Source organism: Kwoniella dendrophila, chromosome 5 (assembly GCF_036810415.1).
Source record: "Kwoniella dendrophila CBS 6074 chromosome 5, complete sequence".
NCBI lineage: Eukaryota > Fungi > Basidiomycota > Tremellomycetes > Tremellales > Cryptococcaceae > Kwoniella > Kwoniella dendrophila.
The window spans coordinates 1,471,398-1,494,859 of NC_089480.1; the positions used below are offsets into that span (position 1 = coordinate 1,471,398).

General features: G+C 39.6%; 7 protein-coding genes across 7 annotated transcripts; 2 read left to right on the plus strand and 5 right to left on the minus strand.

Moving 5' to 3' along the window:
- Window positions 1–83: 83 nt before the first annotated feature.
- Window positions 84–444, minus strand: L201_004387 (uncharacterized protein; the record flags this gene model as incomplete). Its single annotated transcript, XM_066220129.1, has 2 exons — window positions 84–230; window positions 376–444. The coding sequence occupies 2 exons, from the start codon at window positions 442–444 to the stop codon at window positions 84–86; spliced, it is 216 nt and encodes a 71-aa protein (XP_066076226.1).
- Window positions 445–921: 477 nt separating this feature from the next.
- L201_004388 (uncharacterized protein) lies at window positions 922–2,820 on the plus strand (the record flags this gene model as incomplete). Its single annotated transcript, XM_066220130.1, has 6 exons — window positions 922–1,027; window positions 1,185–1,422; window positions 1,520–1,651; window positions 1,742–1,943; window positions 2,021–2,165; window positions 2,243–2,820. The coding sequence occupies 6 exons, from the start codon at window positions 922–924 to the stop codon at window positions 2,818–2,820; spliced, it is 1,401 nt and encodes a 466-aa protein (XP_066076227.1).
- A 275-nt stretch (window positions 2,821–3,095) lies between these two features.
- On the minus strand, window positions 3,096–6,148 carry L201_004389 (uncharacterized protein; the record flags this gene model as incomplete). Its single annotated transcript, XM_066220131.1, has 8 exons — window positions 3,096–3,164; window positions 3,227–3,286; window positions 3,374–3,901; window positions 3,979–4,409; window positions 4,488–4,866; window positions 4,962–5,791; window positions 5,860–5,981; window positions 6,060–6,148. 8 exons carry the CDS (start codon window positions 6,146–6,148, stop codon window positions 3,096–3,098), a joined length of 2,508 nt encoding a protein of 835 aa, XP_066076228.1.
- Window positions 6,149–6,562: 414 nt separating this feature from the next.
- Window positions 6,563–12,896, minus strand: L201_004390 (uncharacterized protein; the record flags this gene model as incomplete). The annotated part of the gene is made up of 8 exons (XM_066220132.1): window positions 6,563–7,051; window positions 7,112–7,257; window positions 7,337–8,253; window positions 8,314–8,556; window positions 8,615–8,783; window positions 8,850–9,253; window positions 9,305–11,717; window positions 11,780–12,896. The coding sequence occupies 8 exons, from the start codon at window positions 12,894–12,896 to the stop codon at window positions 6,563–6,565; spliced, it is 5,898 nt and encodes a 1,965-aa protein (XP_066076229.1).
- Window positions 12,897–16,202: 3,306 nt separating this feature from the next.
- L201_004391 (uncharacterized protein) lies at window positions 16,203–18,217 on the plus strand (the record flags this gene model as incomplete). The annotated part of the gene is made up of 3 exons (XM_066220133.1): window positions 16,203–16,728; window positions 16,881–17,057; window positions 17,187–18,217. 3 exons carry the CDS (start codon window positions 16,203–16,205, stop codon window positions 18,215–18,217), a joined length of 1,734 nt encoding a protein of 577 aa, XP_066076230.1.
- A 260-nt stretch (window positions 18,218–18,477) lies between these two features.
- L201_004392 (uncharacterized protein) lies at window positions 18,478–19,344 on the minus strand (the record flags this gene model as incomplete). The annotated part of the gene is made up of 3 exons (XM_066220134.1): window positions 18,478–18,583; window positions 18,894–19,109; window positions 19,187–19,344. 3 exons carry the CDS (start codon window positions 19,342–19,344, stop codon window positions 18,478–18,480), a joined length of 480 nt encoding a protein of 159 aa, XP_066076231.1.
- Window positions 19,345–19,999: 655 nt separating this feature from the next.
- Window positions 20,000–23,029, minus strand: L201_004393 (uncharacterized protein; the record flags this gene model as incomplete). The annotated part of the gene is made up of 6 exons (XM_066220135.1): window positions 20,000–20,240; window positions 20,328–21,370; window positions 21,436–21,490; window positions 21,556–21,705; window positions 21,776–22,811; window positions 22,876–23,029. 6 exons carry the CDS (start codon window positions 23,027–23,029, stop codon window positions 20,000–20,002), a joined length of 2,679 nt encoding a protein of 892 aa, XP_066076232.1.
- Window positions 23,030–23,462: the final 433 nt, after the last annotated feature.

Sequence of the window (23,462 nt, forward strand, 5' to 3'; positions counted from 1 at the left end):
TTTGTAAGCGTTTTTCGCCGTAGTGTAAGACAGGCTAGGAACAACCGATCAGTTGAGCAAGACAGATTTACTTTATGATATGGTTATTCACTTACAATATCGTACTGATACAGCCTTCTCCACTTTTTCACTTCTTTCTCGTCAGTCCCACTTGGAGGATCCCTTATATTCCACAAATTCAGCTCAAAAGGTGTAGATCGACGTAAATTTGCAAGATCTTGTTTTGCGACCTATATCGAAAACGAATGAGTAAGTTATAGTGGACAATTCTGATCGATAGAGTAGTGGGGATGTTGTTGACATCTCCACGAGGATGCTTCTTCCGCATCCTACCGTTTGTTTAATATCATGGGCGCAAACGATCACGAAACTTACCTCACACAACGAACATTCTTTACCACCCGTGAAAAGGGTCAAGGTAGGTATACGTATTCGAGGAGGCATGAGATCGAACTTGTATGATAGGTGTCAGATCAATCTGAGAGCTTGTCTCTATTAGCTCATATGCATCAATATAGGTAGATACGTTCAAACTATCTCTTTATCATCATCCTCTCAGTCGTCGTCGTTGATCATTCAACTTTATTTTCGGGTGATTGGACTTCCGTGCCTGAGAATAAAACCACTATAAATTATGCCCTCTTGCAATTATTGACTATCCTCTTCAACCTTGTTTTTGCATTCCTTGATCTTCTTTCCTCCATCATCTCATTCAGTCCAACTCGGTACAAGCATCAAAGAATCTCACAGATACAAGCATCACTTTTGGCTTTGATCAAAATCGTAACCTGTACTAAAAGGTGAAATCTTCCTCACCACTTTTCGGTGTATCCCGACTCAAAACAACCTCTATTTGGTTCCTATATATCCAATACTATCTCTCAAAATCCCATTCACTCAACCTACATAATCAATCTTAAAATGGCCGATAAAGGCAAAGGGAAGGCTACGAATCCATATAGCCTAGATTCAGACAGTGACGATGATTTTTTCACCGTAAAAAGGAAACCTGTTTTCAGCAACGCACGTAAGTCGATCTAATCTACCTCTACCTTCAGTAGTCCAAAATACCTATGTATCACCTCTCATCCCAGACTGTCATGTGGGACTATTGTCAATCAGTGTTGAGAAGCCTTGAAGCTATATTTACTTTCATAGCCACTGACGAACCCAATTCATTGCAGCTCCTCCCAAATCCCCTTCTCCCCCACCCCGTAATTACTCTACTTCAGAAGAAGAAGACGATTCTCTAAGCTCTCTACACAAGAAAAAAAGAAAAGCACCACCGAAGAAAAGAGCACCTGACCTACCAGCATGGACAAGACATGGCTCAAACGAAAACAAGAAGAGTAGTAATTCCGGAAGATCCAGGAAAGGAAGTAGCCAAATGAGGGGAAGTACAGAAGAAAGAGCTGAAACAATGTTAGTGTTTTCTTTATATCTTTTAACCTATGCCTCTATTTATCACTTATAACATATAGAAGAAGTAAGCTAACGTCCCAACTCGTGATCTTGATAGAGTTATTGACGGTTCTGGCGATGAAGCTGGATCAAGCTCAAAGGCATCGAAGAATGTCAGACATAGAATAGTCTTAACTCCTCCGCCTGAAATGAGTGAGCAGAGCAAAGCAGAGATTGCGAAACTTGTTCGGTAAGTAGGCTTAATCTATCTTGTCTTGACTGTCTCCCATTATGTTTCTGCTCAACTCTCTTGGTGGATGCTAATATTCAAGTATTCTAGTGAACATCTTGGAGAAAAATTCCAAAGTCAATCTGAAGAATCCGCGAATAACAATCCAGCAAGTTCACCTGAAAAATATGGTAGTGATGTCGAGAAAGTTCAGGTCACAATACGGATGGTAGCTCCTCCAGAAAAGAAAGCGACTGCGGCTCCTGCAGCTATAAAGGAATATCAAAAGGCTAGGACATTGACTTTGGCAAGGGTGAGTGAAATCAATAAATTCTTTGTTTTCCTCGAGAGAGCGGAAGAGATAGCTGATTCCATTCTTATATTCGTTAGATTGGTCCTATGTCTGACGCTTTGACCACATTAGGTGATAGAATTCAGAAAAGACCAGAAGATTTAATACTGGTCTATAATGATAATCGTGTATATTCTAGATCAACACCTGCACAATTAGGTATAATAGATAGAGCCGAGATGTGTGAGTTTAGCCTTCCGTCATTGTTTCTCCTCTCTCCGAGAATTGGCTAACATGCTGTATTCTTACTCGGTGTTCAGCTGGATATGAGAAAGAATATTGGTTAAAATTGGAAGCTGAAAGAAGGAAAGCATTAGAAGATTCAGATGACGATTTAAGACAGAACGGAAATGATGACACAAATGCGAACGACGAAGATGATGATGTTGTTCCACTTGCATCACATACAAACAATTTATCTGGAATGAATCTCAATGGCAGTGGAAGTGCACCGTTGATAACTACTGGTCGAGTAACAAGAAGTCGTACTTCACTTTCAAGAACCTCTTCTTTAACATCAAATAGTATAAATAGAACAACAACAACAGGAAATTCTCAACAAGTTGAAAGTCACCCACAAACGCAAACGCAAACGCAAACGCAAAATCCAGATATAATACATTTCAAGATATCTTCAAAATTCGGTGAAGAAAGAATGAAAGGACCTAAAACATTAAAATTATCTTCAATATTGAGATTTTATTGTAAAAAATTAGGTAAACCACAAGATTTAGCTGAAAAAATGTATATCAAATTTGATGGTGAAAAGTTGGATAAGGAATTACCAATTGGTGAGACTGAAGTTGAAGATGGTGATATGTTAGAAGTTGGTATGTAAACGGTATTCAGAATTACAAAATCATTCATGAACAGATCAGATCAGATCACATCATATCAGTATGTGTTCACCTACTGTCATACCCAGATTCAAGTATGTGAAAATTCCAAATGAAATTGTATATTAGCACATATTTATAGTAAGAAAAAAAAGTTGTATCAAAGCAAATGAAGATTATAGCGATTTATCATATATTATTCATTATAGATATACGCCGACAATGGGGCGATGTTATAATAGCATATTTGTTGAAATACGAAAACAAATTAGGTTTATTATCTACCATAACCTATGTTATGGATAGTCTTCGACCCAGATGCAGCTTCTAGGTTTTCCAGGTAATCCTATATCAAGGTTGTTCGTTAGCTGTGATACTTGTACGGATGGGCATATCAGATCGACTTACCCTTAACCATTGTTCTCTTTTTTCTGGAATATGATCGAATTGTCTATATCTCTTATCTCGCTAATGGTCGACGAAAGAAAGGATATAATCGAATCATCAGCTCATTCCTTTATGATGATTGTAAAACCAAAATATCTATATACTTACTCTTAAAACAGATTTAATTTCACCTAAATCAATCTGTTTAGCCAAATCTACAATATTCCTTTTACTTGAACCATCGTCATCATCTCCTCCAATGGGATCATTCAAGCCTTCAGCTTCTTCGAATTGATCATCTTGCTTAACATTTAAAGCATTTTCATCTAAAGTTTTTTTACTTAATTTACCCCAAAATTCAATAAAACTATTTTCTGATAACATTTCATCAAATTCTTTTCTACTTTGATTTTCTTTGATTCTTTTCCATTCTTTCCATTTACTCTCCAGACTTTCACCTTGTAATCCTAATCTCTTAATTATAGGATCATCAACAATCTTATTATAAACTTCGTCATATGATGTATCTAATTTAGGTGTATGATTATCAAATAATCGATATAATTCATTTGAACGTTTCGAAGATATTCTTTCGATATGTTGAGTAAATATCCTTTGTTTATCCCTGATATGTAAAGATGGATTATTATATCTTGAATCTGTTTGTAGATATTGTGAAGCTTCATTCCAAGTTGTCTGTAAAACAATCAACGAATCAGCTCCATTTCTTCCTGTTGAATTCTCAAAACCTGAAAAGTATTATGATCACTCACATTATGATCCCTCACTTGATCTACTAATAGACTACCAAATAACCTTTCAGCTTCTTCTTTACCTGCACCTAATCTAGATTTATTATTTTCAAATTCAATCTTTGATTTCTCCTGTCTAATTTTGTTTTCTCTTTCCTTCAAAGATGCTTCAGCTTTTGCTTTCCTTTCAGCTGATTTTTTAGCTGCTTCTTCTTCTTTTGTCAGCATTTTACTATCATTACCATTAGCGCCAGATGACGAAGAAGCTAAATTCTTGATGTAATTGTTAAATAATTCTTCACGTAATGAAGATGATCCAACTGAATCATATCTTGAATCTTTATAAATTGATTTTTTAACTTCAGACCATACTGAAGATGATGTAACATTATCTGATTCTTTCAATAAATCATAGAAATCTTGTTCGGCACGTTGTGCATCTGCTCTTTTACCTAAATCAAGGCAATTTCAGTGATTAATACATAGTCTCTTTCCTTTTATTCGAGGACTTTTAAAAAAAAAACACTCACGTTCACCTAATTCTCTCAAATGAGTTTTGAAGACTTTCTCTCTATCTCTATCGTCTCTTCCATAAGCATAGAACTTCCTATCCTTTTTCCACTTTTTTCTGAAATCATCCCATCTTGTTCTGGTACTTGTAACTTCCTCCCTCAATAAAGCTTTATACTCTCTCTCAAGATCGACTTGTTTCTTTCCACCTGTACTTGAAGTCGAGCCAGATGATTTGGCTAAACGTCTAGCACGTCCAACATCTCTACAATATTCATCATAAACCTCTTTCCTGTCTTTCTGCGACGATAAAAGAACGTATCTTGGATCATTTATAAATGATGGTAATGATTGTTCCCAAGTTGAAAATGGATTGATATCTTTTTCGATCAATAAGGCCTCAAGAAGGGTAAACGAATGTCAGCATCATGTTTCCTAGACAAATGAAATTCAACCAATAAAGTATATCTAGCAATAATAAAACCTAAGCTTACCTTAAACAAAGCTCTACCTTCTTCAGGTGAAACTTGAACTTTATCTGGAACAGCGAAAACTTTCTTTGCAGCTTCTTCTTCTTCCTTTTTAATTTCTTCTTGAGTTTTTTGCTTTTCAGCTTCCGCTTGTTTATCAGCTTCTGCAAATTCAGCTGCAACAGCTTTCATCCATTCAGCTTCATCTTCTTCATCTTGTGGTCCAAAATCACCATTCTCAGCATCTTCTCCTTCTACTTGTCCATTCTGTTCTTGATCTTCATCATCACCATTATCAATCTTAGCAATCTTACTTTGTCTATCATTTTTGGTATTATCTTGATCTTGTTCTTGATCTTGTTGTTCTTCTCTTTGTTTACGTTTCCTTTCAAATTCCGCTTGTTTACTTCTCTTTTCTTCTTCAATTTCTAATTTAATCCTTTCAATTTCTTTTAACCTTTCTATTCGTTCTAATTCTAATTTTTCTTTTTCTTCTTTTTCTTTTTCCTCTTTGGCAGCTTTTTCTTCAGCTTCTAAAATAGCAACTTGTTCTTTAATTTCTTCGGGTATACTCCATTCAGATTTTTTCGATTCTTTTTCAAAGTAAAATACGTTCCCTTCCGTCGTTTTAACTCTTGTCCATGTTGTTCCTGGTATAGGAACTTTATCTTTAGGTTTCTCTTTCTTCTTTTTCTTTTCTTTCTCCACTGTATCACTTCCAGAAGCTAATGGGCCATTTGAGGTAGATGGTATTCCAGGTGGAGGAAATGGTGGAAATGGTGTAGTAGTAGGACGTATATATGTTGATTCTCTAGTTTGTGTATTATAAAAATATGGGGTAACTCCATCAGGTGCTAAAGGAAAGGTTAAGAATAATATCAGTTACCAAGCAAAACGCATTTTCTAGCTATAAATGACTTACCTCGATGTTCTGACCATCCAGCAGGTAATGGAGGTGGAAAGTTAGGCATCATGGGTGGCATACCCATAGGTGGTCCGTTAGGAAACCCAAATGGAGGTCTGAAAGGTTGCCCCATTGGCACTCTAAGACATCGATAGATTATACTTGATCAATATCATTCTTCCCAATTGCATACCTATCACAAAACAACGGGAACTTACCCAGGTGGAGGTCCAGGAGGTCTGACACCAAGATTGTTATTGCTCATAGGTGGTGGACCTGGAGGCGGACCTGGTGGTATTCCTGACATTGTGGAATCTGACAGATGAAGTAAAGGTTGAGATGTTGAGATGAGCTCATATATTGCTGGAAAAAGATAGACAAAATATGAGAACCGATAACTTCAAATATCTGTTTTCGTGGTTGTGGAAGGTTAGAATCCAACGGAATCAAATTGTCGCACCAATTTTAGTATATCCTCACTCTTTCATAGCCAAAATTATACATCTCATCGGTATATCTTTCAGGTATGTCGGTGATATACAGCATGTACTCATATATACGTTGAAATTCATTCCAAGGAACCCATTATTTCATGTACAAAAATACGTAAAACCAGGATACTGTACTATCCGTCATTATCCCTCATTCTTATTCGAAACTTGACATTGCTAGCCAGAACACTTAAATCCCCTACGGAGTTGACGAGACATCTTAAAGCAATCTATTCACCAGGTTGTTGAAAGACGTCCACATATCTATTTCTTGCACCTTTCTTAGCAGCAGCAGAAGCTGGTCGTTTACTTGGTGGTCTAGATAACAAATCATCTATTGATGGAGGTCCTGAAGACGATGTTCTTGATGGTGGTCCACTAGGTGGTTTAGGAGGTCCTCCCGCAGGGGAACCTGTAGGTGGACCTCCTGCTGAAGAAGAAGGAGGTAGATCTGATGCAGTTAGACTTTCATTCAAAGATGATTTCATTCGTTTTATACTTCCATCTGGACCTTCAGCAAATGCCAAACCTTTGTTGACAGGTGGTGGCATAGATGACATTGTAGGCGGAGGTGGTCTGTGACCTGAAGGTGGTGTAGCTGATGAAGCTCGATTATTGTTCATACCTCCATCAGGAGGTTTCGCTGATCTAGATGGTGAAGCAGTTTGTGCTCGAGGGGGTGGAGGTGGTGCAGATGGTCCTGATGCCTCAGGTTTAGCCTGAAAGACGAGCAACGAATTATGTTAGCATGGGACTATAACGAGTAAGATTATACTCACCCCTTTAACTACCCATCTCTTAGTTTCAGGATCGAAAATCATCGAACTTTCTTCACCTAGATTGGCTTTAACAGGTCCAGATTTATGTTCACCAGCCTCTTTCTTACCACCCCAGAATTTACCAAGCCATGATGATTTTTGCTCAGCTGCAGAAGATAACACATCACGTTAGCTCAGTTTTCATCCGCAAAAGCGCACAGTTCGGCTATCAGTAATGGTACTCACGTTTAGCAGGAGGAGCAGGCTCATCCTTTTTGGGGTCAGCTTTACTATCTTTAGCTGGTGGAGTCTTGTTTCCATTTGCGTCTTCGCCTGTTGTAGGTGGCATAGGTGTTCTACCTCGCGAAAGAGCGGCATTACCGAAGCCTAAGTCATCCTCATCCTCATCTTCAAAGGTTGATTTGTTGTGTGTAGCAGGCGTAGGAGCGTAATTTGATGATGGAGCTGATGAGGATGCGCCGAAGCTATGTTGTGCCATCGGATTGATGAATTCTCCTTCATCTCCTAAATCTACGGAATGTCCATCTTGATTGTAAGTTTGAGGTGTTTCTCCTCCTTCATCATTATCGTTGTTACCAGACCAAGGAGAATATCCACTTCCATCATTATTGTTTTGAGCATAATTATCACCACCGTATAACGAAGAAGCGGTACTTGATTGGCCACCATTGCCGTACGAAGGTACAGTCGATTGTTGACCCCATTGGGGCGAAGTGTGTGATGCAGGAGATGTTGTTCTAGAGATGCTTTGAACACCTAAGTATCCGTTACCAGCTGTTGCGTTATTCAGATCAGCTATAGAAGTTGTTCTAGAAGGTGCACCACTACCTCCCGTGGAGATTGTACTGAATTGTGCGAATGGTCCAGCTGGTTTACCATCTTTAGCGCTTGGTGCAGATGAGGTACTTCCATTTTCTTCTCCAGCTATGAATCTAGTAAGTCCACCTCCGACCCATGAGCCTATCTTATCAAGACCGGATTTGGTAGATTTTCGTCCAGATCCCAAGGCATTTGGAGGATCAATGGAAGGTTTACCAGTTAATCGTTCCAACAAATCTTCCAAGTTTGCCACGTAAGCAGGAGAAAGAACAGATAGACCATTTTTATTGGGTTTCGAACCAAGTTCAATAGCAGTACAGTACCTGGGTTGTTCCACGAGTCAACATCTATCAAATTTACTACTCGTACCCAGGAACACTTACTTTTGTGCCAACTCAGTTTCACCTAACTCAGCTAATCTCCAAGCTCTAGCCAATTTGTAAGGCAGCAACTGTATCAACCCTGCGAAGTGAGGTACATCCGTCTTTACTAAACTCCTCGCATACTCCGCAATTTCTGCAAAAATCATGGTTTCTCCGTCTTTCGGATTGCGAGTGAGGGTAATCGCGCGTTCATAGGCTGCATTAGTCACATCAAAGAAGGGTGATAGAGGCGACAGGAGGGAGCTACACGATATCACATATTAGCTTAATCCATGACGCCATGTAATTTTGTAGCGCTTACCAAGCATGAGCAGCATTTATCAGTCCCATATCAAGGAATTTGGCACCTAATTCATCGAGACAAGCTAACTCGGTTGCTTTGGCATTGAACAGTATTGAGCCGATGACCTCTCGCCATTGATCGTTGGACGGATCATCGGTGATAGTAGCAGCCTTGACGAGATCATCGACTGCGAATCGTTCTTTATCAGTTACACAATCGATCTTATTACACTAATCGGATACATATCACTCACCCAGCGAAGGATTGGCACCGCCCAATAGCAGATAAGATGCCTTGATACCAGCGGTACCTTGTGGTCTATCCCCTATTTCGGATGAGGTGAACCTTGCTACTATCTCTCTCCATAAATCATCTTTCACGCTGTTACTACTGATCACCAAGGCATGTGACCATAGTCCTTGATCAGCGGCATATAGCGCAGCATCAGCTCGATTGCCCAGGGCAAGGAGACTGGAAATGCGTGTCAATTGAGCTGAGCTGGCCGCAACGGAGGTCGCAGAAGACGAGGATGATACAGGTGGATACAGGGAAGAACCGAAATTAGCGGCCGATATCGTACCCACAGGAGCAGTGGTGGTGATTGTAGGTGATGTTGGATTTGCTAATGCTTCTCGTACTGCTTCCTCAACTTCGGGACTGTGAATGATCAGCTGAATGGTCACAACCTAAGCAACGTAAGATACTCACTTTCCAGCTAATTTACCTTCTCCAAGTACTAATGCTTTAAGGACTTTAATCAATACTAATTTACCTTCCTCCTCTCTTCTTGCTTTGTTAGCAGAGGATTTTAGATATGGTAGACCTTTTTCAATCTCTTCTGCTCTAGCAGTAAGATAAGCAAGTACAGCCTCTCGTTTTTTCTTATCTCCTGCTGCACCTTTGGGTGTCGAAGGATCAAATACCAATGGACCTGGGAAAGCAGAATAATCGTTCTTGAGTGCAGCTGGAGCAGCTACTTCAGAGATTGTTCTAATCCATAATTGACCTCTTCCCGAAGCGTAACCATATGAAGGTACTCTTGAATGACCTTTATGGAAATTACCTGATTCCGCAGCACCAGGGAAAGCAGTTATAAGTGTTCCACCGAAACCAAATACAGCTATTGGCGCATTGCGAGCTGCTAAAGTAGTTCGGCCTAATGGATCTTCACTGACAGGTTTTTGCTCAAGCACCTGTTGTGGAATATAAGTATCGTCGGTCGAGTGCGAGGAAGCATGCATAGGCTGGAAGTAGTTGTTCGCAGGTGGCGAGATACCATAAGCGGGACTGTAGGCTGGAGAAGCAGTTCGAGCAGGTCCAGGTGCGTACGGATTCGAAGGTGGAGGGATACCTAATGGTTTCGAAGCTGTGGACGGCGAATATATGGAAGGCTCGTATGAAGTGGTAGATGCTCGAGATGGCGAAGTACCGGTTGCCGCAGGAGCGTATGGATCGGAGGAGTAATCTGCGCTTTGCCTGGTCGCCTTGTAGGGATCTTCCTGATCGTTGTGTTCATCCGCATGGAAAGGCGTATACGGTGGGTATGGAGATGTAGACGGCTGACTTCGTTTCGCAGGTGATTGCTGGGTGTGCAAACCAAGCGAGGAAGGCGCATATGGGTCTTCGGAAACTGCAATATGTCGACCGTATGAACTATAGTCCAGCTTTGGCGCAATGGGCTGAGCAGGTGACCTTGTCGGCATTCGGTAGTCATGAGCAGGCGGTGGCCGTTCAGTGACAGGCGTGTAAGCGTCTTCAGCCATATCACCATCTTCACCATCTTCGTCGTAACGTCTAGACAGGATTGGCGGTGACAGGTGAGAGTCGGGTTGTGTAGGTTGTCGATGGAACGCATCGTCTTGATCAGCTTGGGATTCGCCGTACTGTGCCTGGAATGGTCTATCTTCATCTAACGATCTTTTCGCTTGATGTTCGGGCATGTGACTATGTACTACCGGAGGTGAAAGAAGCTGCTCAACACCTAGTGACTGCGAACTGGAAGGTGGTGACCTCATTCTTTGGGTAATATCCGGTCTAGAGGGTGGTCGAGCCGCAAACATAGGGGAAGGTTGACGAGAAGGTGGTCCTCTGCTAAGCGGACGAGGTGCTGCATAAGGAGATTCGCTTGCTTTGGGGGGCGGAGCGAATTGAGGGGGATGCGATAGTGGTTGAGGAGGAGGCGCAAAGTGGTGATGAGACGCTGCACTAGCTGTCCTAGACGGTGCTCTGTATGACGGCTGCGGTAAAGGAGGATCGAAAGCTGATGGGGGCGGCCTATATGGTGGTTTAGGCGGTGAGAATGGCTCTTGATGTTCGATCATACCATGACTTGTAGGCACGGACGGGCGTCGGGGCGGTGCCTCATAAGCAGACATATCATGTTGTTGAAATGAAGGTGTAGTCTCGGCTCGTTCGAGTAGTTTAGGGGGTGCGGCGAAAGCTGGACCCCTGCTTGGTGGTCTACCCTCTGTTTTTGTTCGTCTCGGCGGACCACTGGGAGGTGGTGGAGGAGTAGAGCTTGCTTGAGGTGGAGACATGGCCATGGAAGGTGGCAAGCCGAAAGAAGGGGGTCCAGCAGCTGGTGAAGCGGAGGCTATTCTGACGAAGCTTTTTTGTGGCTTCAAGAAAGGTGGATCATATGCATTCGAGGCCATTCTCTGGACTTGAGGCTTCGGTGGTGCTGGCTTTGGGACCGCTTGTGGGGGCTGCGTAGAGGAGCCAGAGACAGCGGCAGCAGGAGCGTAAGGGTTATTCGAGCTATTTGTTGCCGGAGCGTATGGGTTAGGCTGCTGTAGTGGAGCTTGAGCAAATGAATTGTATGACGGCTGAGTTGAAGGTTGAGGAGTGTACGGATCATAGCTTGAGGTAGAGCTATAAGGAGCGTTGCTAGATACTCCTGAATACGGCTCGTACGCTGACGATGAGCTCGTATATTGTGATGTGCCGGTTAAAGGGTATGAGGAGGAAGCTGAAGTTTGCTGAGCAGTCGAAGGTGCATAAGGGTCATATGAGTTACTTGAAAATGTAGAAGGAGTTTCTGGTTGTGGAGTACGACGAGCGGCATTTTCAGATACACTAGCACGGAGAGCGGGACTGTAAGGAGCAGAGGGCGTGTTGGGCACTTTGCAAGCAAAGCACGATCAGTGAAAGCTACAACATTGCAGCTGAAAACAGATAACTCACCTTCACCCTGCACTTGATCATGCACCTCATTATCCGCTTCAGCTCCCCATGATCCTTGACCCAGCATAGTTTGTTTCACTTGCTCTTTCTCCTCATCAGTATACCAATGCCATTCACCATTTTCATCATACCATCCTTGGGGTATTTCGAAATCTAATAATTCATGTCCATCATCTTGTTTATGTACTTCCCTAGTAGCAGAATGATTATCGGAATCTATCTGCATTGAATCATCGATCGTTGTATCGTCTAACCAATTACTCGCGTCTGAAAACATACTTTGAATTGAGGTATCGCCTGCACCATCAATACCTAAGCCGGCCGGTCTAATATCATCTTCAGTATGTTCAATGGACAGACTAGGTACCGGAGAAGGTGAATCTGCTTTGGATGTAGATTCGTTATGCGTTGTAGTCGATCTTGATTCGTTTGACTGATCATCTTGCGGTATGAGATCGGCAAAGGAATCTGAAGGATCATCGGTGAAGAGAGCTGAAGCAGCTAAGGGAACTTGCAGTATTTCATCCTGTTCTTTTTCTTTCTGACTGTTGACTTTGGCATGTGAGGCAGATTCATCCAATCTCATTTGACCGAAAGACGAAGTAAGAGCATCGGAAGTATCCTCTTCTCCTGTAGCCAATGGTACATTGGGGACTAATTGATTTTCAGCTTCAAACTCAGCCAATAAATCACTAAAATCCTGTTCCGCTGTTATTGGCTGTGTCGTTTGATCCTCTTTAGCTTGAGTGACTGTTGCAGACTCTTCATTTTCGGGCAATGCTAGCGATTCTTCGGAAGGAGGTGCTGGAAGTTCACCCGGCGGAGGAGGTGAAGGATGTTGGTCCTGCTGTGAAGGTATTGCTTCAGCCGATTGTGAAGCATCGGCAAAGAACTTCTGATCTTCCCGACTTGGCTCTGGTAGTGTATTATTATCGTGATCATGTTCTCCTATCTGAGCGAAAGGATCTTGCTCTTCAACTGTTGAACCAAGTTGAGCGAATACATCTCCGTCGGCTTCGTTCTTGTCATTATTACCGAAGAGATCATTGATTGTCGTAGATGTAGGTTGAGTCTGCGTTGATTCCTCCGCAGGGACGGGCGTTTCCTTTTCTGCCATTTTGAATGGTGATGCTGGAAGTTGGTCGATGCTCCAACTATACTAAGTGCATCTGAAGCTAGGTGAGTTTACTTGAAGCGAAGATGATGTATTCACTATTCACTCTTCAGTCTTGTTCGGTGATGGTGGTGGTGATGATGTCGGATATCGGAGGGCAGAACTCTCGTTGAACTTAGAATCATTCGCGTGGCGGACGGTGAGCGTGGAACCTTGTTAAAAGTGTAAACGTCATAGCTTTCGCCAAATACAATATACCTTGTCACGTGGACCGATACAAGATACAATATTGCAGGGATTATTTTCTTGAATATCTCCCAAACAACCATGATGTGTGAATCCTTTACTTTCGCCTCCTGCATATACAACCGAATCATGAAGTATCATATGGGAAAGACACGTCGACATCATCCAGAACTATCCATGATATCACTTGCTTTTTGAGCGTATCATTATATTCTTTGTGACGCTTTACTCGGCACACGAATGACAGGACTCCAATTGATAGGAGGTATATTCTGTCGGACGTCTTGGCCGGTCAGAACATGAGAAGACGGCCGTAGAGAGTAGATTATAGATGGGTCTCGGAAGTAAAACAGTGATTTTGTTAGATTTTCGTGCATACCGGTGCATACAAGTTAAATGGCCATTAACGTTCATCTCGGTTTATCCGGCATCAACGAGTACTGAAAAGTGGACATGATGCAAACATGTAGTATGTATAAGCTTAAAGAGGTCTGAACGTTTAATGGAGAAAGGATCAAAACAAGGTTTTTAGCGGCAGGCATTCGGCATATTATTGACCTTCTTCTCTAAGATTTACTCTACTACTTGTTTAACGTTTTTGCCGTTCTTCTCTCGAGAACAAAAAATGTTTCACGTAAACGTACTTCACATGCCTTTTCATTTGCCCCCAATTTAAGTGCCTTATTCCAGCAAACCCAATTTTCTCTCATTTCCCTTGAATTAGGACATCTGAATTCCAGACATACACAACATCGAAAATCGTATCTGTTATGTACTGTAGTTGCAACGAGTCATTCAGCATAGTATAGCTAGCTATCGCTCCTTGATTATTCATATGCATGCATCCTCTACCATGACACAAAATGCTCTTTGTTTTTGCCGTTCTACAAACAATACATGAGACACGGGGGAAATTTCCCCTCATTCCTCTGTAAAGGCTGAGGAGGTGTTTTTCCATTTATTGTATCAATTATACCATACCTTGATCATCAATGTCTTTTGGCTCTAGCACGTTCCCCCATTCTCATTCATGATTTAACAAAGATCATTGCCACTTATTCAGAAATATCGTTACCTTGTCATTAATCATCATCCGAATATCCTCCGTTGCTCCACATTGAGATATGTCATTCTAATATAAAGAATTGATGTCAACGTTTAATGGAGGCGTGACATCAGATCATGTTCGGTGGTACCATTAATTCGAATTCCTCCTATAGAGTCTAGCATCAAAGGGTAAATCCACAACGGGTAAAAATGGGGATCTCATTATGATAATTCCCAAATCATCAAACTCTCCTAACATTGCGGCATCTTCTTGTTCTAGATTCGTATAGAAAAGGCAAAATCATAGAAAATCGCCAAGGTTATGCTATCAGCTCAAATTCCGATTAAACTACACTTAGGATGATTCCCGTTATTAAGAAGAACAAGCTCAAGCGATTCTGCCTCTTTCTATAGTACAGCTGAAAAGGACATAGAACTTAGGTATGCGAGAAAGTAGAAGGTTAATCATATCAGTAATAGTGAGGTATTTCCGTCTATACGTCTGATCAAAAGGAATAACTCATGCCGTCTCGGCATCTGATTCATATTTTATCTCTATTTGATTTGCTGGAATCGGTGGAATTGATTTTGATGGTGGAAGAATGTAGCCCTGCCCTTTTAGCGTTCCTTCCCCCTTCTTTGCCCCTCCGTTGTATCCATACCAACCTATCCTGTATATCCTGATCTGATGTATGCTTGATCATGATCCATGTATGAGCGTCCAATGAGGAGAATGTTCCTTGTGATACGTATGGATGGCAAAATGAACACACAATTATTCTGATCCTTCTGAAGGAAAATTCCAATTCAGATTTTTTAACGTTGTTCTGTCTTTCGTCTGAAATATAAACTTACTTCATGATTAGTAATCACATCTTCCAGTATTCAATTTCTTCATCATTTGTTTTCGAACATCTTAAAAGTCGTCAGTCACCTGTTTTGATTCCAGCAATTCGTTGTTGTTTATCTCTTTCAGCACAACCCAAACTCACAATCAATAAAGATAGTCGCCGGCCATACAGGTCAACAGAAAGATACAAATACATCTATCGTTTGAACTAGAACACCTTTTCTTCTTCTTGCGAAGCCCCTGCATACCACTTGATTGCTTTCCTAAGACTCCTTTGTTTTCATTCCCACGATCATATACATACCAACAATAACTAGACCAAGTCAGTCCTGTCTCAGGTAGAATCATAATCAAGAACAACATTAGTGTGTCTGACTAATCAGTATCAATCATCCTCAACCCTCATACAACGCCGAAACATATACATATCGTTCATACATATATCTATATATTCCAATTCAGCCTTTGATATCGACTACAAGCATCAGTCACTTTTAGAAACGCGGGTTGGAAGAAGGAAAGTCGGCTCAAATTAGTTGTTTGCCGTTTTATTATAATTTTGGTTTTTAGTTCTAGGTTTATCACCTGCTGGGGTTGTCATCATCCTTTACCTAAGATCCCGATTCCAGTTAACTGTCATTATCCGTACCTTATATCTCACCCTCTACCTCCTACCCCACCGTATAATCTTCTTCTTCCATTCAACCCTTTGAGCAGCGAATTAAAGAAGAACAAGAAGAAGTCATACTATCTCGACGTTGACCATTATAGATCTGCCATATCCTTTGTAAAAGCTCTTTCGTAATTTTGTACCGTAGTGCAATTATTAGCCTACATCCATTCCTTTTAAGAATCGTCTTCCTCGGAGACATTTTCAGCCTTTTCGAAACGCATCATACCTGGTAACTTTAGAATCTTCACATTACCTTTCGCTTTATAGTTGCTACATTTCTCACTTTTCTTTTATTTGCTAATACGTATAGAGTGCTAGAGTATAGATATATACATACATTGGCCCTTTTTAGGGTCATATAAAGATAGAATTCTCTGTTTGCTTTCTCGCGTTTTCGCTCATTCGTTTGTAGTTATATATCTTGTTGTTGGGCATATACATATTCAACAGAGCCCTGCTTCTTCGGTTCAACTGGATTCACCTTTTAATCAAAATGGCGACCTGGACAGGGTCACCAATAACGGTAGAAGAAGCTTTTAATCAAGTTTGGAAGTCTACAGTTGAAATTCAACCATCATTCTATTTCCCTTTAACAACGTCATGTTCCAGCTCCAACTCCAGTGCAAATATCAGCATACCTTCATCAACTTTAGCTTCGCCTCCTATAGGAGGAGGGCAAGCTGAATCTGTGACATCCTCTACCTCAAACTCGACTGAAGATGATTTAGCTACAGCGGAGATTTTGGCAAGAATCAAATTTGGTACATCAAGTCCAACTGAATCACATTCTACAGAATCTAGAAAACGTTCTCTCACGTCTTCGTTAGATGGAGAAGATCAAGATAGTTATAACGAACCTGTTAAACAAAGTAAAAGGAAAAAAGAAAGTAGCATAGAAAGTACCACAAGTGGTATAACTAATACAATTTCAACCAGAGATGGTAGTGGTGGTGGTGGAGGAGGAGGAGGGGGATCTGCAGAAAGATGGCCGCCAAGAAAGGAATTTGTTTATCTTACTTGTAAGTTTGTTTTACTATTTAACTTTTTAAATTTGCATGACATACATTTATTTCGTCACCATTCCGTATTGATAACTTTAATTCGATTTTGGAGAAGCATCATCGTTGCTGACATAAAGTTGATGACAAATTTTTCTTTTTCGAAACCAAAGGTGTTGTGGCTATCCCACCTGTTGGTAGACAAAAACTACCACTTTTTGGTAAACCTTGTGGACGAAATGAAATCATCGCTAAAGTAGTCACAATGGCTACTGGTGAAGGTTGTTCAAGGAAACTCATATCTTCTCATGCTCAAGTACTTAAAGGAAGGAAAGAACTAAGTAAACAATGTAAGTTAGCCTACATCATCATCATCGTCGTCGTCGTCGTCATGGTTACCATCGTCATCGTCATCATTGATGATTGACTTGAAGGTGAATGACATTTGTACTGACTTTACATCATGTATCGTGCTTTAGTAAGAGATCTCTTGACTACTGAAGAAGGAAAGAATAACGACGATGAAGCTGCACCTACTGTATATACACTTGGACCAGATTGGAATTTTCCAAAATGCTTAAATCGATTAATTGGACTACCTGAAATCTTGGACTTGAGAACAGCGTCACCACCATCCTTGATAACTCAACACTTCTCGGATATAAGTAAACCCATCAAGTCGCTATCTACCAAGAAGGAAAGAAGTTCATCATCAAACAAGAATAAACTAACTATCAAAACTAGACCGAGTAAATCACTTTCACCTTCAGTCTTTTCAACTACGACGACTGCATCAAGTTCCATAGGCAACAGTCATAATTATAAACCTGACGATCGCGATCGTGATCACCATGTACATCTACCTACTCCCAACTCAGCTTATCTACCATCGTCTTATATGTTGCCTGGAACACCTTCTCCAGCTCATCATCACCACCATCATATCCACCACTCTCATCACCATCATCAAGCACCCTATACCGATGGTCATGCATACGTTGATGATTACGATTACGGCTATGATTATGGACACCCTCAACCTCAGGGATATGATAGAAATCGAGATAGAAGTATAGATAGAAATATAGATAGAATTGGAAGACCTTTATTACCTTCACCGAGTACATTATTTTCACCTTCATATGGATTATCTACACCTAGGAGAGCATCAGAATATGGTAATTCACCGATAACGGTACCTCGACGTCCTGCAACAGCAAATTCAATGAGTGCTTCAACATCATCATCTATGAATAGACATTTACCACCACCTGAATCTCCAATATCGATTACAAGTATAATTGATTCACCTATGAACAAAGATTATTCAAGAAGAACCTCTGAATCACAAGTAAATTCAAGTAATTTAAGTCTGGGTAAATCTTTCTCTACTTTCGAAAGAGATTGCTTAAAGTCTCCAAGTAATAACAATAATACGCAGAGAATCTCTGGAGTTTCAATCGAAGATATGAAAAGGAAAGAAAGGAATCAACAACTCTTTTTGCAGTAACCACAAGGCTTATGAAGATTGTTTGATCATATTGTGCTTCAAGACCAAGTAACGCGCCAAACTCATTAAAGTCTGGTTACAAGGTTGCGGCGATCTATATAGTATCTTGGAAGATAATCGTTCAGTGGAAAGGTGCAATTCATTCATAGATATCTAAAACAAATCTTGGTATAAGCATAGAAATACAAATAATGAACGAAATGAAAACCCCAACCCATTGATGAATCGATCAATCAATTCACTCTACAAAGGTTAAATCATTAGAGTATACAGCCAGTGTTACCACCAAGTGTTGAACCTGAATCAGCTGAACCACCATTACCAGCATTCCCCGAACCGATATTTAATGCGTGTAAGTTGATAAGGCTGGATGAGGGAAGACGGTTGAAGATATTCAAGTTGGAAAAGGACAATTTATTTGAATAAAAATACATATATATAGTAGTGATTTGGTTGTATATCGTTTTATATAATTTGTTAATTTGGTTTTTTGTTGTGTGTTTGATTATTGCATTATCATTTTGGAAAAAAGTTGTTATATCGATTTAATTGTTTGTACATTGCATATGAAAATAATAATTATTGATTAATCACAAAGTATAAAATGAACAACTGTCAGCATCTGACTTGTGATCATAAAGAATGGTCCTTATCTTGGGAGTTAAAAAAAACTTACCCTCCATATGATTGCTCAATCACATTTCCACCATTTGCTTGACCTCCAGCACCAGTATAAGCTGAACCACCATTACTTGAACCAACTACTAAACCACCCAAACCACTTCCACTTGCACAACCTGATCCACCACCTAAAGCTGAACCTGAATTGGCTGAACCACCCGAACCTGCATTATCAGAACCAATGTTAAGTATATCGAGATTAAGTAAACCGCTAAATAAAGAGATATAAAATTAGCGATGAACGATTTTGAGAGATACGAAGAGAAAAGAATTAATTGGTTTATTTACGCTTCAGATATCTTTTGAATATTTCCACCTGATGCTTGACCACCTACACCGGTATAAGCTGAACCACCATCTGGATTAGGTAAAGGAGCAGCTAAAACCATTGAAGCTACAGAGAGGATAGTGAAGAAAGTGATTTTTGAAGTGGTAGTAGTGAACATTTTGTATATAAATTAATTGGGAAAGATTTTCGTTGGAAAGAATGATAGAAGGTAAAGCGAAAATTGAATTCTTAAAAAAAAAAAAAAAGCGAAAAAAGAATTGCCGTAAAAGAAAAGGCTAAAGTTTAGAAAGAAAGCTGTTGTTGTTGTTATTTGTTGTTACCTGATGAAGAAAAGAAATCAGAATTTACTGTCTTTGAACAAACGATTTATATATCTTTGTAGATCTGAGGTGAAGGTCTTCGATTCTCAGCATGATCATTTTCTTTAAACTGTTCAGTGAAATATGATAACACCTAGAGCTTGATTAACAAAAAAATCAGTAAAATAACTGGACCAGTCGATTCTGTAAGAATGACAATTCAAATAAGTTGATTACTGTATACGAGCGCCACACGATAAAGCTGTTTATGCCACAATCATCCACCTGTTCAATTTTGTAAGCTTTCATGAACATTTACGCCATTAGTCAATATCACAATAGTGTCATTCAATAATAATTAGTTGAGAAATCCACGGATGATCCCGTTGCCCAGTAGGCGGATAACCTATGCAGTTGAACTCTCATCATATGACTCGCTTCAGCAGAGAGGAAAACAAATACAAACCAAAGACACGTTGATCCGTTCTCTCATTGTGTATGTTTATGACAAATCTACTTTCTAGTTCTTTTCCTTTTCTTATTACCTTCTCTTTCCATTTGTCTTTTAACACTTTTGACTAATGATGATAAATCTTTTTCTTTACCACCGTTATTTGAATCTTGATCACCAGGTTGAATCTTCTTAATACCCGATGCAGAAGATTTAGTTTCTTTCTCATTTTCGTTTGATTTGCTTTGTCTAACTTTTGATCTGTGTGATAGCAAATCTTGCATTGCTTTTGTCTTTGTGAAGCTGTATTGAAAATAACAATGATCAGTTAGTATACTGAAATGAAAGTATCGGAAAAAATGGAACAAAAACAATTGTCACATTACTTACTGAGGATTACTTGGGTCAATAGCAAATTCAGCTTCCTCATGAAGTGCTTTAAATCTAGGATCTGATACATTGATCTTCCATCCATCCGGTCCTAATTCTTTCTCTTCTTCTCCATTTACACCATCACCCTTTTTACCTCTTCTTCTACGACGTTTCTTTGAATCTTTTTCAGATTTTATGATATCTTTCATTGAGAAATTCGTATCTGGTTTTGTTGAGGTTCCAATTAAAGCTGAAATATCTTCACCTTCCACATCTTTATTGACTTTATCACCTTTACTTCTTGATTTGTCTTTGCCGTCTGATTTCGAAAATTTATCTTTTCTTTTTGGTTTTTCGAAATCAATTTCAGGTTCAGATTCATCAGATCCTCCTCCATTTTCACTATCACTGCCAAAGAAATCATCATTCTCCGCTCCACCTTTCTCGTTGTTATCAGACGAATTATCATTATCATCATCATCACCATTATTAATAGCTTTTGTGGCTCTTTTCAATTCTAATTTTTCTTTCTTTCTATTTTTCTTTTCTTTCATTCTCAATTGATACTTTTCTAATGTTGTCATATTTTCTTCATCTAGATTATTATCACCATTTAATCCTTTACTTAAAGCAGGTTTAAATGTAATTTCCATATCTTGATCTTTCTTATTATTCTTTTTATTTGTTAATTCTTTTGGATCTAATAATTGATCAGCAAATGTCGTTCCTGCTTTACCCCATATATCACCATCTTCATCATTACCAGCTAATAATAGATTTCTCAACTTCTCAGTTCGCTCTTTCTTAGCTGCTTTTTTGGATTTTTTAGTTTCTTTCCCTTCCCCTTCCCCTTTCCCTTTTGTCTTTTTACCATCTTCTTCATCATCCTCCTCTTCATCCTCTTCTTCTGATGATAAAGATGCTTCACTACCTGATCCAGCAACTAGATTATTGAAATCCTGTTCTTCAATTTCATCTCTTGTCAAAGTTCTCCTAGTCATTTTTACTCTATTAGGATCATCTTGATCCCACGTTAATTTGACTTTTGAATGACGTAAAGCCTAGGAATAGTAAACATAATCAGCTTATGTCGCTATGATATCAATTTATCAACAATTCAACTCACATCTGTGACAAAGTCATTGCCCCTGTATCCTTTTGCTTCTTTGGTAGCTTGGTCTCTGGGAAAATATCCTTCCACATTAACGAATCATTTCAAGTGAAAGAGAATACAATCCGAACTTACCTAACTTCATCTTCTGCAAAATCCATACCTTCAGGAACATAACTAAGATCTAATACATTTGCCGTACGTTCAAACTCAGTTCCATTACACTCATTCATAACATATTCAGCTGCCTCAACAGTAGAGAATGTTGCGATAGCGTAGAAGTACCTGTAAGTTCACATAAATCAGTGTGGTTCACATACGATTATGTACTTCAGGTTCAGGTAATATAACTCACCGCAACCTCTCCAATTGATATTGTCTCAATTGATCCATATCTATATCTTCCGAACCAGCGTCAGACTCGACATCAGATATGATTTCCAAACCGTCAATCTCTTGAGGTAACTGATCACGAGATTTTCTAGGTTGAGCATCTTCCTCATCATCTTCTTCGTCATCCACCTCACTAAGATCCTCAAAGTCTTCTTCATTTTCTTCTAAATCTCCTTCACTTAAATCATCTTCATCTTCATCTTCCTCTAACTCGTCTTCATCCTCTTCTTCGTCCTCATCTTCACTTTCTTCAGCTCGTTTTTTAGGTACTATAGCTTCTTTTGGACCTTTATTCTCTTTGTTCTTCTTATCGTTGTTTTTACTGATAAAAATACCACCACCTGGACCCTCTTGTTCTTCTTTTGCCATTCTTTCTTTACCAAATTCACTAGGATATATCTTTACATTGATTAATTTACCTAATTCTTTTGGTTTACTATTACTACTTTCACCTTTTTTACTACTATTGCTACTTGAATTTGATAATTGTAGGAAAGAATTGAAGACAGAATATAAATCTGTTGCTTGTAGGTTATCCCAATCTAGATTGACAGCTGCTATCCTTGTAGTTGGAGGAACACTTTCTTCTTCTTCCTCTTCATCGTCTTCATCGGCTTCAGGAGGGAATAATGATTTTTCTTCTTCGTTTTCTGATAGATCAATATCCAAATGATCTACATCGTCGTCTTCATCTGAATCTTCAGAAGAATCCTCTGATTGTGATATATATCCAGGTAATTTCGATTTCCTTTTACCACCAACTTCTAGCTCTTCATCAAATTCATTCTCTGATCCTTCTTCAACATCAGAATCCGATTCTGATCCAGACGATTCTAATAATCCTTCACCTCTTGCATAATCTACGAATCCACCTTTTTCATTAGACTCTTCATCTTCACCGGCATCACCTTCTTCAGGTGAACGTAATCTATAAAATCTTTTCAGTTGATCTGCATGATGAGTTCCAGCTAATGGTCTACCTCGTTTATCCACGCGGCCTACAAAGCAAAATCAAGTCAGCTGTTCTTCTCGTGCCAAGAGAATCTTGATCGTATGACTGACCTGAAGCTTTCCCTTTGCCTTTACCTTTACCGCCAAATTCTTCGGATTCTAAAACATCTTTAAACCTCTCATCAATCTCAACTTTCAAGTTTTTTTGCTTTGGTCTTCTAAACCTTGGATCCGTCTTTAGACGTTCGAACCTTGTATCAGACATATTGGAATGAACGAAGATAACGTTGATTTGTCGATTAGACGCTCTATTGATATATTTCGAGAGCTATTCAATTTCTGTTGTTCACTTGACGTTTGAAAATCAAAATTGTGGAAATTGTGGAAATTGTGGAAATATTGTGGTCATAAAAGTTATCCCAAAGTGGAGGTGGCAAGATCAATAACAACTATATATAGGTTGATAAGGTAGAAGCCGGTTAATAGTAAAATGACATGACGTGGAGTTTTATTTACAGAGTAGAGTAACCAAATTGGCGCGTGCGTCTTACTTTCCACAACAACTGACAACTGGAACAATCTTTTATTGTCCTTCCTTTATTTCTGTTTTACTCTTCAACTTGGAAGCAGTATGCTCAACAACATCTGTACCGTTGGTCATTTAGCTTCGAATCGAACGCTCAAGAGCATAAGGCGTA